This window comes from Telmatherina bonti (assembly GCF_933228915.1).
Source record: "Telmatherina bonti genome assembly, chromosome: 9".
Lineage (NCBI taxonomy): Eukaryota > Metazoa > Chordata > Actinopteri > Atheriniformes > Telmatherinidae > Telmatherina > Telmatherina bonti.
The window spans coordinates 2561979-2576144 of record NC_136627.1 but is presented as its reverse complement, the minus strand read 5'-3'; the positions used below and the strand labels follow the sequence as shown (position 1 = coordinate 2576144).

At 50.5% G+C, this 14166-nt stretch overlaps 1 protein-coding gene across 1 annotated transcript; it reads right to left on the bottom strand.

Annotated features, from left to right (window-relative positions):
- Window positions 1-4851: 4851 nt before the first annotated feature.
- Window positions 4852-13221, bottom strand: LOC306760962 (dehydrogenase/reductase SDR family member 13-like). The gene is made up of 5 exons (XM_079247020.1): window positions 13076-13221; window positions 11908-12026; window positions 11699-11822; window positions 11302-11628; window positions 4852-5438 (listed from the first exon to the last, which is right to left on the bottom strand). The coding sequence occupies exons 1-5, from the start codon at window positions 13200-13202 to the stop codon at window positions 5164-5166; spliced, it is 972 nt and encodes a 323-aa protein (XP_079103146.1). The 5' UTR covers window positions 13203-13221; the 3' UTR covers window positions 4852-5163.
- Between the last annotated feature and the right edge of the window lie 945 nt (window positions 13222-14166).

Genomic DNA, 14166 nt, shown 5'->3' with positions numbered 1-14166 from the left:
CTACATCATCCTATACAGATCTACATCATTCTTTGTAGATCTACATCATCCTTTCTAGATCTACATCATCTTTTCTAGAGCTACAGCATCCTGTATAGATCTACATCATCATGTATAGATCTACATCTTCCTGTCCAGATCTACAGCATACAGATCTACAGCATCCTGTGTAGATCTACAGCATCCTGTACAGATCTACACCATCATCTGTAGATCTACAACATCCTTTCTAGATCTACATCATCCTTTCTAGATCTACAGTATCCTGTGTAGATCTACAGCATCTTTTCTAGATCTACAGCATCCTGTATAGATCTACATCATTCTTTCTAGATCTACAGCATCCTGTGTAGATCTATATCATCTTTTCTAGATCTACAGCATCCTGTATAGATCTACATCATCCTTTCTAGATCTACATCATCTTTTCTAGATTTACAGCATCCTGTATATATCTACATCATCCTGTGTAGATCTACAGCATCCTGTGTAGATCGACAGCATCATGTGCAGATCTACATCATCATTTATAGACCTACAGCATCCTGTGTAGATCGACAGCATCATGTGCAGATCTACATCATCATTTATAGACCTACAGCATCCTGTGTAGATCGACAGCATCATGTGCAGATCTACATCATCATTTATAGACCTACAGCATCCTGTGTAGATCTACCTCCTCCTTTCTAGATGTACAGCGTCCTTTACAGATCAACATCATCCTGTACAGATCTATATCATCCTGTACAGATCTACAGCATACAGATCTACAGCATCCTGTGTAGATCTACAACATCCTGTGCAGATCTACATCATCCTGTGTAGATCTACATCATCCTGTACAGATCTACATCATCCTGTGTAGATCTATCGAATCCTGTGATCTACATCATCCTGTATAGATCTACATCATCCTGTGTCGATCTGCAGCATCCTGTGTAGATCTACAGCATCCTGTATAGATCTACATCATCCTGTATAGATCTACAGCATCCTGTGTAGATCTACAGCATCCTGTGTAGATCTACATCATCCTGTATAGATCTACAGTATCCTGTGTAGATCTACAGCATCTTTTCTAGATTTACAGCATCCTGTATAGATCTACATCATTCTTTCTAGATCTACAGCATCCTGTGTAGATCTACATCATCCTGTATAGATCTACAGTATCCTGTGTAGATCTACAGCATCCTTTACAGATCAACATCATCCTGTACAGATCTATATCATCCTGTACAGATCTACAGCATACAGATCTACAGCATCCTGTGTAGATCTACAACATCCTGTGCAGATCTACATCATCCTGTGTAGATCTACAGCATCCTGTATAGATCTACATCATTCTTTCTAGATCTACAGCATCCTGTGTAGATCTATATCATCTTTTCTAGATCTACAGCATCCTGTATAGATCTACATCATCCTTTCTAGATCTACATCATCTTTTCTAGATTTACAGCATCCTGTATATATCTACATCATCCTGTGTAGATCTACAGCATCCTGTGTAGATCGACAGCATCATGTGCAGATCTACATCATCATTTATAGACCTACAGCATCCTGTGTAGATCGACAGCATCATGTGCAGATCTACATCATCATTTATAGACCTACAGCATCCTGTGTAGATCGACAGCATCATGTGCAGATCTACATCATCATTTATAGACCTACAGCATCCTGTGTAGATCTACCTCCTCCTTTCTAGATGTACAGCGTCCTTTACAGATCAACATCATCCTGTACAGATCTATATCATCCTGTACAGATCTACAGCATACAGATCTACAGCATCCTGTGTAGATCTACAACATCCTGTGCAGATCTACATCATCCTGTGTAGATCTACATCATCCTGTACAGATCTACATCATCCTGTGTAGATCTATCGAATCCTGTGATCTACATCATCCTGTATAGATCTACATCATCCTGTGTCGATCTGCAGCATCCTGTGTAGATCTACAGCATCCTGTATAGATCTACATCATCCTGTATAGATCTACAGCATCCTGTGTAGATCTACAGCATCCTGTGTAGATCTACATCATCCTGTATAGATCTACAGTGTCCTGTGTAGATCTACAGCATCTTTTCTAGATTTACAGCATCCTGTATAGATCTACATCATTCTTTCTAGATCTACAGCATCCTGTGTAGATCTACATCATCCTGTATAGATCTACAGTATCCTGTGTAGATCTACAGCATCCTTTACAGATCAACATCATCCTGTACAGATCTACAGCATACAGATCTACAGCATCCTGTGTAGATCTACAACATCCTGTGCAGATCTACATCATCCTGTGTAGATCTACAGCATCCTGTATAGATCTACATCATCCTTTCTAGATCTACAGCATCCTGTATAGATCTACATCATCCTTTCTAAATGTACAGCATCCTGTGTAGATCTACAGCATCCTGTGTAGATCTACAGCATCATATGCAGATCTACATCATCCTGTATAGACCTACAGCATCCTGTGTAGATCTACATCATCCTTTCTAGATCTACAGCATCCTGTATAGATCTACATCATCTTTTCTAAATCTACATCATCCTGTACAGATCTACATCATCCTGTGTAGATCTACATCATCTTTTCTAGATCTACAACATCCTGTATAGATCTACATCATCCTTTCTATATCTACATCATCCTGTATAGATCTATATCATCCTGTTCAGATCTACAGCATACAGATCTACAGCATCCTGTATAGATCTACAGCAACCCGTGTAGATCTACATGCTCATCTTGCTGCCTCTCAGCGCTGGAGAGGACTGCGAGTCGCCAACCAGGAGCATGTTTCTCTGCTTTTTGTGGGTTTTATTCAGAACTGAATGCAGTAAAACCATAAAGAGTCAGATGGAAAAAAGCTCTTTTTTAAACACCAAATAAAGATCCTTTATGTAAAACGGTGTAAATAAAAGCTCAGATGGATTAAACGTGTTGTTTGTTTCCTACATTCCTACCTTTAATTCTCCATTCGGACGGAAAACTTTGCACATGACATAAATAAACACATCAATGTAAAAGATTTTCAGAATGAAACTGTTTTCTTTATTTCAGCAGGTTAGAGATAAAAAGCTTCATTTTCATGCAGAACAGTGACGGCTGGAATCATTTCACCCCCATGTGTTTTTAGACATGGATATATTTAGAAGTGCAGCTGTTTGTTGTTTACTTGCTTTGTTTTTGTTTGTTGTTGAACTCATACAGACAAAGTTTAAATGGCTGAAAGTGACAGATGTTCTTCTTTACGTCTCAATCTGTGGAGAAAATGTCAGACTTTCCTGAAAATAGCTAAATCCTGCCGTGTATGAGGAGGAGCCCAGAGTTCAGGCTGTTGGTGTTTCCACCCAGCCAACGCTGCTGCAGCTCATACACATTCACTTCAGAGAAGAAGTTTTACTGGCTGCCTTTCAGCATGCAGCAGGCACATCGGGGGGGTGAAGGAAGGGGACAGGAGGATGGTCGAAGGCAGAAGGAGATGGGAATCGATCGTGGAAAAGTGTTCCTCCCCATCACCACTGAGGTTAAAGGAGAGGCCTGCACAGAAGAATGTCCTACTGAGTAATTACAAGAGCATCTCTCTTAACACACACAACTGACCTGGCTTTCATGCCTCCCCATGTTAATAATCAGTGCTCATAATGAACAGAACCCACAGGTCTGCTGGGTTAAGGTCCTCAACAACCTTGCTCCAAGCGGCGCCAGGCGAGCAGCAGCATGTCGGCGCTGCGCTACTGCCCCCTGCTGGACGCAGCAAAACCAGCAAAACTGCATCTTTAAGGCTCATTAGACCCAGAAAAAAACCTCCTGTCAGCTCAAATCTGCGGCTCCTGGCTGGAAGTCGAGCTTCCACAAAACAAATCAGAGCTGAATGAAAAAATCCTGAAAGAGTCCGAAGAGCAAAGGTCCACGTTGAGCCGAGAGAAGTCCGGAGGTTTTCCTGGACCTCAGCGGGCCGGTCAGGATGAAGATGCTCCGCTCTGCTCGCAGCTGTCATTTCATTCAGAACAATAACATTTAAATAAATACCAAACAGACAAATAGTAGAAATGAAGAATAAAATCCCTGTAAAATCAAATCAAAGTAGAAAGAAGACGATGAGAAGTTTAATGTCTGATGAATAAAGGAGTTTTTCACTACAGAAGCTTTAAACTGCAGCGACCTGTAAGCAGATTCTCTGCTCAGCAGGATGGTTTCCATGGTTTCAGGTTAAACTGCAGGGGTCAAACCAGACTTCCCAGTACAGAAACTGGGAATGTTATTACCACTGAAAAGTCCAGCTGGTAGCTGGAGATGGGTTAGAGCCAGCTGATCCGAACCAGTTTGTCAGAGTGGGATATGTCGCCAAAAACTGCTGACTCAGCCTGAAACGCATCACGATCACCGGTCAGGAAAAACTGTTTCATGACTCAGCACAACCTGGAGACATTTCACACACCGTGTCGGTTCTGGGCTTTGTTTCCTGAAGGCAACACCGGACCGTCCCTGAAGGCAACACCGGACCGTCCCTGAAGGCAACACCGGACCGTCCCTGAAGGCAACACCGGACCGTCCCTGAAGGCAACACCGGACCGTCCCTGAAGGCAACACCGGACCGTCCCTGAAGGCAACACCGGACCGTCCCTGAAGGCAACACCGGACCGTCCCTGAAGGCAACACCGGACCGTCCCTGAAGGCAACACCGGACCGTCCCTGAAGGCAACACCGACAGGAGCCTGTACAGATCTACCACAGACAGGACGGTCCGGAGCCGGCAGGACGGTCCGGAGCCGGCAGGACGGTCCGGAGCCGGCAGGACGGTCCGGAGCCGGCAGGACGGTCCGGAACCGGCAGGACGTCGACATGACGGACATCTCCTACCAGAAAGGAAACGTTTCTGGCCCTAACGGCACAAAACCACGAGTAGCAACACACAATCAGCGCAGAAAGAAACAGAACGGGTCCGGTCCGGTCCAGGACCCGCTCAGCTGCTTCAGGTGGGAGGAGCCTGCCGTGAGGAGGATTGCCATGGTAACAGATGTTATTCCCTCCACTCAGGTTTTATAACCGGCCTCCTGGAACAGGCCCCGCCTCCCCCGTACGCTGCAGCCAGTCTGCAGCTGTACCCGGTCCAGTTCCTGGTCCCGGATCAGGACTCGGCATGCTGCGATAAGCCCGCTAACCTCTCACTCACTTCCCACAACTTCGCAGCGAGGGCGTCGTCTCGCCCTCTCGCCCCCACCTGCTGCAGAGCGCAGCCGGAGAAGTAGCGTCCGCTCAGAGGTTCGATGCCCTCCTGCAGGGCACAGTGCAGGGTGGTCTGGGACCCCCCCTCGGGGTCCAGGAAGAGCAGCTTGGCGACGGGTCTGAGGAGAAGCTGCAGCCACCGGCTCATGTTGCGCGCCAGCTCTGTGTGGACGACGCCTGGGGACAAGCAGAGACAAGCAGAGACAAGCGGAGACAATCAAGACAAGCAGAGACAAGCGGGGACAAGCGGAGACAATCAAGACAAGCAGAGACAATCAAGACAAGCAGAGACAATCAGAGACAAGCGGAGACAATCAGAGACAAGCGGAGACAATCAGAGACAATCAGAGACAAGCGGAGACAATCAAGACAAGCAGAGACAATCAAGACAAGCAGAGACAATCAGAGACAAGCAGAGACAATCAGAGACAAGCGGGGACAAGCAGAGACAAGCAGAGACAAGCGGGGACAAGCGGAGACAATCAGAGACAAGCGGGGACAAGCCGGGACAAGCAGAGACAAGCGGGGACAAGCAGAGACAAGCGGAGACAATCAGAGACAAGCGGAGACAAGCGGGGACAAGCCGGGACAAGCAGAGACAAGCAGAGACAAGCAGAGACAATCAGAGACAAGCGGAGACAAGCGGGGACAAGCCGGGACAAGCAGAGACAAGCAGAGACAAGCAGAGACAATCAGAGACAAGCGGGGACAAGCGGAGACAATCAGAGACAAGCGGAGACAAGCGGGGACAATCAGAGACAAGCGGAGACAAGCGGGGACAAGCGGGGACAAGCGGAGACAATCAGAGACAAGCGGAGACAAGCGGGGACAAGCCGGGACAAGCAGAGACAAGCAGAGACAAGCAGAGACAATCAGAGACAAGCGGGGACAATCAGAGACAATCAGAGACAAGCGGGGACAAGCGGAGACAATCAGAGACAAGCGGAGACAAGCGGGGACAAGCGGGGACAAGCGGAGACAATCAGAGACAAGCGGAGACAATCAGAGACAAGCAGAGACAAGCGGGGACAAGCGGAGACAAGCAGAGACAAGCAGAGACAAGCGGGGACAAGCGGAGACAATCAGAGACAAGCGGGGACAAGCAGAGACAAGCAGAGACAAGCGGGGACAAGCAGAGACAAGCGGAGACAAGCGGGGACAAGCGGGGACAAGCGGAGACAATCAGAGACAAGCGGAGACAATCAGAGACAAGCGGAGACAAGCGGGGACAAGCCGGGACAAGCAGAGACAAGCAGAGACAATCAGAGACAAGCGGGGACAAGCGGAGACAATCAGAGACAAGCGGAGACAAGCGGGGACAAGCGGGGACAAGCGGAGACAATCAGAGACAAGCGGAGACAATCAGAGACAAGCAGAGACAAGCGGGGACAAGCGGAGACAAGCAGAGACAAGCAGAGACAAGCAGAGACAAGCGGGGACAAGCGGAGACAATCAGAGACAAGCGGGGACAAGCAGAGACAAGCAGAGACAAGCGGGGACAAGCAGAGACAAGCAGAGACAATCAGAGACAATCAGAGACAAGCGGAGACAAGCGGAGACAAGCGGGGACAAGCGGGGACAAGCGGAGACAATCAGAGACAAGCGGAGACAATCAGAGACAAGCGGAGACAAGCGGGGACAAGCCGGGACAAGCAGAGACAAGCAGAGACAATCAGAGACAAGCGGGGACAAGCGGAGACAATCGGAGACAAGCGGAGACAAGCGGGGACAAGCGGGGACAAGCGGAGACAATCAGAGACAAGCGGAGACAATCAGAGACAAGCAGAGACAAGCGGGGACAAGCGGAGACAAGCAGAGACAAGCAGAGACAAGCGGGGACAAGCGGAGACAAGCGGGGACAAGCGGAGACAAGCGGGGACAAGCGGAGACAATCGGAGACAAGCGGAGACAAGCGGGGACAAGCGGGGACAAGCGGAGACAATCAGAGACAAGCGGAGACAATCAGAGACAAGCAGAGACAAGCGGGGACAAGCGGAGACAAGCAGAGACAAGCGGGGACAAGCAGAGACAAGCGGGGACAAGCGGAGACAAGCAGAGACAAGCAGAGACAAGCAGAGACAAGCAGAGACAAGCGGAGACAATCAGAGACAAGCGGGGACAAGCAGAGACAAGCAGAGACAAGCGGGGACAAGCGGAGACAATCAGAGACAAGCCGGGACAAGCAGAGACAAGCAGAGACAAGCAGAGACAATCAGAGACAAGCGGGGACAAGCGGAGACAATCAGAGACAAGCGGAGACAAGCGGGGACAAGCGGGGACAAGCGGAGACAATCAGAGACAAGCGGAGACAATCAGAGACAAGCGGGGACAAGCGGAGACAATCAGAGACAAGCGGGGACAAGCGGAGACAAGCAGAGACAAGCGGGGACAAGCGGAGACAATCAGAGACAAGCGGGGACAAGCGGAGACAAGCAGAGACAAGCGGGGACAAGCGGGGACAAGCGGGGACAAGCGGAGACAATCAGAGACAAGCGGGGACAAGCAGAGACAAGCAGAGACAAGCGGGGACAAGCGGGGACAAGCGGGGACAAGCGGAGACAATCAGAGACAAGCGGGGACAAGCGGAGACAATCAGAGACAAGCGGAGACAATCAAGACAAGCAGAGACAATCAGAGACAAGCGGAGACAATCAGAGACAAGCGGGGACAAGCGGAGAAAATCAGAGACAAGCAGAGACAAGCGGGGACAAGCGGAGAAAATCAGAGACAAGCGGGGACAAGCGGAGACAAGCAGAGACAAGCAGAGACAAGCGGGGACAAGCGGAGACAATCAGAGACAAGCGGGGACAAGCGGAGACAAGCGGGGACAAGCAGAGACAAGCAGAGACAAGCGGGGACAAGCAGAGACAAGCGGGGACAAGCGGGGACAAGCGGAGACAATCAGAGACAAGCGGGGACAAGCAGAGACAAGCGGAGACAATCAGAGACAAGCGGGGACAAGCGGAGACAAGCAGAGACAAGCGGGGACAAGCAGAGACAATTAGAGACAAGCGGGGACAAGCGGAGACAAGCGGGGACAAGCGGAGACAAGCAGAGACAATTAGAGACAAGCGGGGACAAGCGGAGACAATCAGAGACAATCGGAGACAAGCAGAGAAAAGCAGGGACAAGCGGGGACAAGCAGAGACAATCAGAGACAAGCGGGGACAAGCAGAGACAAGCGGGGACAAGCAGAGACAAGCGGGGACAATCAGAGACAAGCGGAGACAAGCAGGGACAAGCGGAGACAAGCAGAGACAATCAGAGACAAGCGGGGACAAGCAGAGACAAGCAGAGACAATCAGAGACAATCAGAGACAAGCGGGGACAAGCGGAGACAATCAGAGACAAGCGGGGACAAGCGGAGACAAGCAGGGACAATCAGAGACAAGCGGGGACAAGCAGAGACAATCGGAGACAATCGGAGACAATCAGAGACAAGCGGAGACAAGCGGAGACAATCGGAGACAAGCAGAGACAAGCGGGGACAATCAGAGACAAGCGGGGACAATCAGAGACAAGCGGAGACAAGCAGGGACAATCAGAGACAAGCGGGGACAAGCAGAGACAAGCAGAGACAATCAGAGACAAGCGGGGACAAGCGGAGACAATCAGAGACAAGCGGGGACAAGCAGAGACAAGCAGAGACAAGCGGGGACAAGCGGAGACAAGCAGAGACAATCAGAGACAAGCGGGGACAAGCAGAGACAATCAGAGACAAGCGGAGAAAAGCAGAGACAAGCAGAGACAATCGGAGACAATCGGAGACAATCAGAGACAAGCGGAGACAAGCGGAGACAATCGGAGACAAGCAGAGACAAGCGGGGACAATCAGAGACAAGCGGGGACAATCAGAGACAAGCGGAGACAAGCAGGGACAATCAGAGACAAGCGGGGACAAGCAGAGACAATCAGAGACAAGCGGGGACAATCAGAGACAAGCGGAGACAAGCGGAGACAAGCAGGGACAAGCAGGGACAATAAGAGACAAGCAGAGACAATCAGAGACAAGCGGAGACAAGCAGAGACAAGCGGAGACAAGCAGAGACAAGCGGAGACAATTAGAGACAATCAGAGACAAGCGGGGACAAGCGGAGACAATCAGAGACAAGCGGAGACAAGCGGAGACAATCAGAGACAAGCGGAGACAAGCGGAGACAATCAGAGACAAGCGGAGACAATCAGAGACAAGCGGAGACAATTAGAGACAAGCGGGGACAAGCGGAGACAATCGGAGACAAGCGGAGACAATCAGAGACAAGCGGAGACAATCAGAGACAAGCAGAGACAAGCGGAGACAAGCAGAGACAAGCGGAGACAATCAGAGACAAGCGGAGACAAGCGGAGACAATCAGAGACAAGTGGGGACAAGCAGAGACAAGCGGAGACAATCAGAGACAAGCGGAGACAATCAGAGACAATCAGAGACAAGTGGGGACAAGCAGAGACAAGCAGAGACAAGCAGAGACAATCAGAGACAAGCGGGGACAATCAGAGACAAGCGGATACAATCAGGGACAAGCGGAGACAATCAGAGACAAGTGGGGACAAGCAGAGACAATCAGAGACAAGTGGGGACAAGCAGAGACAAGCAGAGACAATCAGAGACAAGCGGGGACAATCAGAGACAAGCGGAGACAATCAGAGACAATCAGAGACAAGCGGAGACAATCAGGGACAAGCGGAGACAATCAGAGACAAGCGGAGACAATTAGAGACAAGTGGGGACAAGCAGAGACAAGCGGAGACAATCAGAGACAAGCGGAGACAATCAGAGACAATCAGAGACAAGCGGAGACAATCAGGGACAAGCGGAGACAATCAGAGACAAGCGGAGACAATCAGAGACAAGCGGAGACAATCAGAGACAATCAGAGACAAGCAGAGACAATCAGAGACAAGTGGGGACAAGCAGAGACAAGCAGAGACAATCAGAGACAAGCGGAGACAATCAGAGACAAGCGGAGACAATCAGAGACAAGCGGAGACAATCAGAGACAAGTGGGGACAAGCAGAGACAAGCGGAGACAATCAGAGACAAGCGGAGACAATCAGAGACAATCAGAGACAAGTGGGGACAAGCAGAGACAAGCAGAGACAATCAGAGACAAGCGGGGACAAGCAGAGACAAGCGGGGACAAGCAGAGACAAGCGGGGACAAGCAGAGACAAGCGGGGACAATCAGAGACAAGCGGAGACAAGCAGGGACAAGCGGAGACAAGCAGAGACAATCAGAGACAAGCGGGGACAATCAGAGACAAGCGGAGACAATCAGAGACAATCAGAGACAAGCGGAGACAATCAGGGACAAGCGGAGACAATCAGAGACAAGCGGAGACAATTAGAGACAAGTGGGGACAAGCAGAGACAAGCGGAGACAATCAGAGACAAGCGGAGACAATCAGAGACAATCAGAGACAAGCGGAGACAATCAGGGACAAGCGGAGACAATCAGAGACAAGCGGAGACAATCAGAGACAAGCGGAGACAATCAGAGACAATCAGAGACAAGCAGAGACAATCAGAGACAAGTGGGGACAAGCAGAGACAAGCAGAGACAATCAGAGACAAGCGGAGACAATCAGAGACAAGCGGAGACAATCAGAGACAAGCGGAGACAATCAGAGACAAGTGGGGACAAGCAGAGACAAGCGGAGACAATCAGAGACAAGCGGAGACAATCAGAGACAATCAGAGACAAGTGGGGACAAGCAGAGACAAGCAGAGACAATCAGAGACAAGCGGGGACAATCAGAGACAAGCGGAGACAATCAGAGACAAGCGGAGACAATCAGAGACAAGCGGAGACAATCAGGGACAAGCGGAGACAATCAGGGACAAGCGGAGACAATCAGGGACAAGCGGAGACAATCAGAGACAAGCGGAGACAATCAGAGACAAGCGGAGACAATTAGAGACAAGCGGGGACAATTAGAGACAAGCGGGGACAATTAGAGACAAGCGGGGACAAGCTGGGACAAGCGGGGACTGGTTATGAGGACAGTAACGGGACAGCAGCTGATGGGGGGGGGGTACGGACCTGGGTGGAGGCTGTAGCATGTGACCCCGCTGCCCTCCAGCCGGTTGGCCAGCTCCCTGGTGAAGAGCACGTTGCAGAGCTTACTGCTGCAGTAGGCCTGCAGGCTGGTCCAGCTGGACTCCCCGTCCACCACGTCCTTCCTGGACTGCAGCGCCGGGAAGGAGACGCTCCCGAAGCGGTGCAGCAGGGCGGACACGGTGACCACCCGGCTGGGAGAGCACCGCCTCAGACGCTCCAGGAGCAGGTTGGTCAGCAGGAAGTGACCCAGGTGGTTCACTCCAAACGCCATGCCGAAGCCGTCCTGCGTCCGTCCCGAAGACATCACACCTGGAGGACGAGACGCGGCACCGTTACTGGCCTGTCCGCCTGCCTGCGGGGACAGAAACGCTCCACACACCTGCGTTGTTGATCAGGATGTCCAGTCTGGGTTCAGTCCTCAGAAAGGTTTCAGCAAAACGACCAACAGACTTTAAACTGGACAGGTCCAGCTGCATGAAGACCACCTGGTGGTTCCCGCTCTCCTGCAGGACAAACACATCTGGAATGACTTCCTGCTCAGACCCTGAAACAGGCGGAGTACTCGTCTGATGACACCTGGAGTCTTACTCTGCGGATGTCGAAGGCGGCCGCCTCGCCTCGCTCCCGGCTGCGGCAGGCCAGGACCACCCTGGCTCCTCTCTTGGCCAGCTGCAGAGCGGTGGCCTTCCCCACTCCCGTGTTGCTCCCTGTGCAGACACATCACACCAGGAGTGGACGGAAGCTTCCAGAAAGATCTGCAGCATCAGCCGAGCTTCAGATCCCAGAAACCACAGGAGAATAAGAAGCAGTCCTTCTAAACGTGGTATTTACGTTTCAGTACCGGGGTAAAATAAAAACCACATACTGAATGATAGGACCGGTACCTGAGGAGGGACTTTTACAACCTGCCGTCATTTATTAGACAACAGTCAGAAAATCTCTCTGGGGTAAAAAACAACAAACCTGCTTTTGTCCAGAAATCTGTCCAGAACTTCTTTTAGTCCGGCTGACTTCCATCTGGTTCTACAAACTGGGTCACAGGTGAAGAACCAGCAAAACCAGCAGGATTTCTCACAAGCAAAGTCCCATCGCTCATATCTGCTTGCTAGGAAATATTTCATGTGTGGTTTTTCAGAGGATAAATAATAATCTAAATAATTAAAGCAGCATTTAAAGAACAAAAGGTCTGGAAGTTCTGAACAGGCTATCCCAGCGTCCTACTGGACCGGTACCAGCCTGACCAGCGCCTATCCCAGCGTCCTACTGGACCGGTACCAGCCTGACCAGCGCCTATCCCAGCGTCCTACTGGACCGGTACCAGCCTGACCAGCGCCTATCCCAGCGTCCTACTGGACCGGTACCAGCCTGACCAGCGCCTATCCCAGCGTCCTACTGGACCGGTACCAGCCTGACCAGCGCCTATCCCAGCGTCCTACTGGACCGGTACCAGCCTGACCAGCTGTTGAGTTTCCTGCTTGTGCTGTTCTCTGTCTTTCAGATAGACAGGACAGGAGAGGACAGGAGAGGAGTCTTTACATCTCATTAAAAACAGTTTTCCTGCTGGTTTTTTTGTGTCTGTTATTATAACTTAGTTAGTTTATTTTGGTTTAGTTAGTTTAATTAGTTGTTTTTTTTTGTTTAGTTAGTTTATTTTGGTTTAGTTAGTTTAGTTAGTTTTTTTGTTTAGTTAGTTTAGTTTAGCAGGAACGGTGACTGAACACCTGGCGGATGTTTATTGCCTTCCGGAGATGTTTACCTGTAACAATCACAGTTTTCCCCTCCAGCTTGGCGGGGCTGGAACATCTTCCTCCTCTGAACACGTTGTAATAAACTAGTAAATAAAAACAAACAGCTGCTGCAGTGAAGTAAACAAACAGTGACATGTTGGTCCCTCTCCGCTTCTTCTTCTTCTTCTGCTGCTGCTGGTTCTTCTTCTTCTTCTTCTTCTTCTTCTTCTTCGTTGTTTTTATGGCTGTCATCACGGCGCCACCTGCTGGTCTGACTGGGAGCACTGGCTCCAGATAAAGTGGAAAACAAAAATCACAACCAGGTAAATAAATTGATTAAAAACAAATACTTGAACAATACACGATGAATTTTTTAAATGTATATTTTCGTTATCTTACCTCATTTTCACGTGTCTCTTTTCCCACCAAACTCCTTTTCTGGACCATTTTATCCTGTTTTAAACAATGATTGCCTGCTCCTCCTCCTCCTCCTCCTCCTCCTGCTCCTCCTCCTCCTCCTCCTCCTCCTCCTCCTGCTCCTCCTCCTCCTCCTCCTCTTCCTGCTCCTCCTCCTCCTCCTCCTCCTCCTCCTCCTCCTGCTCCTCCTCCTGCTCCTCCTCCTCCCCCTCCTCCTCCTGCTCCTCCTCCTCCTCCTCCTGCTCCTCCTCCCCCTCCTCCTCCTGCTCCTCCTCCTCCTCCTCCTGCTCCTCCTCCTCTTCCTGCTCCTCCTCCTCCTCCTCCTCTTCCTGTTCCTCCTCCTGCTCCTCCTGCTCCTCCTGCTCCTCATCCTGCTCCTCCTCCTCCTCCTCCTCCTCCTCATCCTGCTCCTCCTCTTCCTGCTCCTCCTCCTCCTCCTCCTCCTCCTGCTCCTCCTCCTCCTCCTCCTCCTCCTCTTCCTGCTCCTCCTCCTCCTCCTCCTCCTCCTGCTCCTCATCCTGCTCCTCCTCCTCCTCCTCCTCTTCCTGCTCCTCCTCCTCCTCCTCCTCCTCCTGCTCCTCCTCCTCCTCCTCCTCCTCCTCCTGCTCCTCATCCTGCTCCTCCTCCTCCTCCTCTTCCTCTTCCTGCTCCTCCTCCTCCTACTCCTACTCCTACTCCTCCTCTTCCTCTTCCTGCTCCTCCT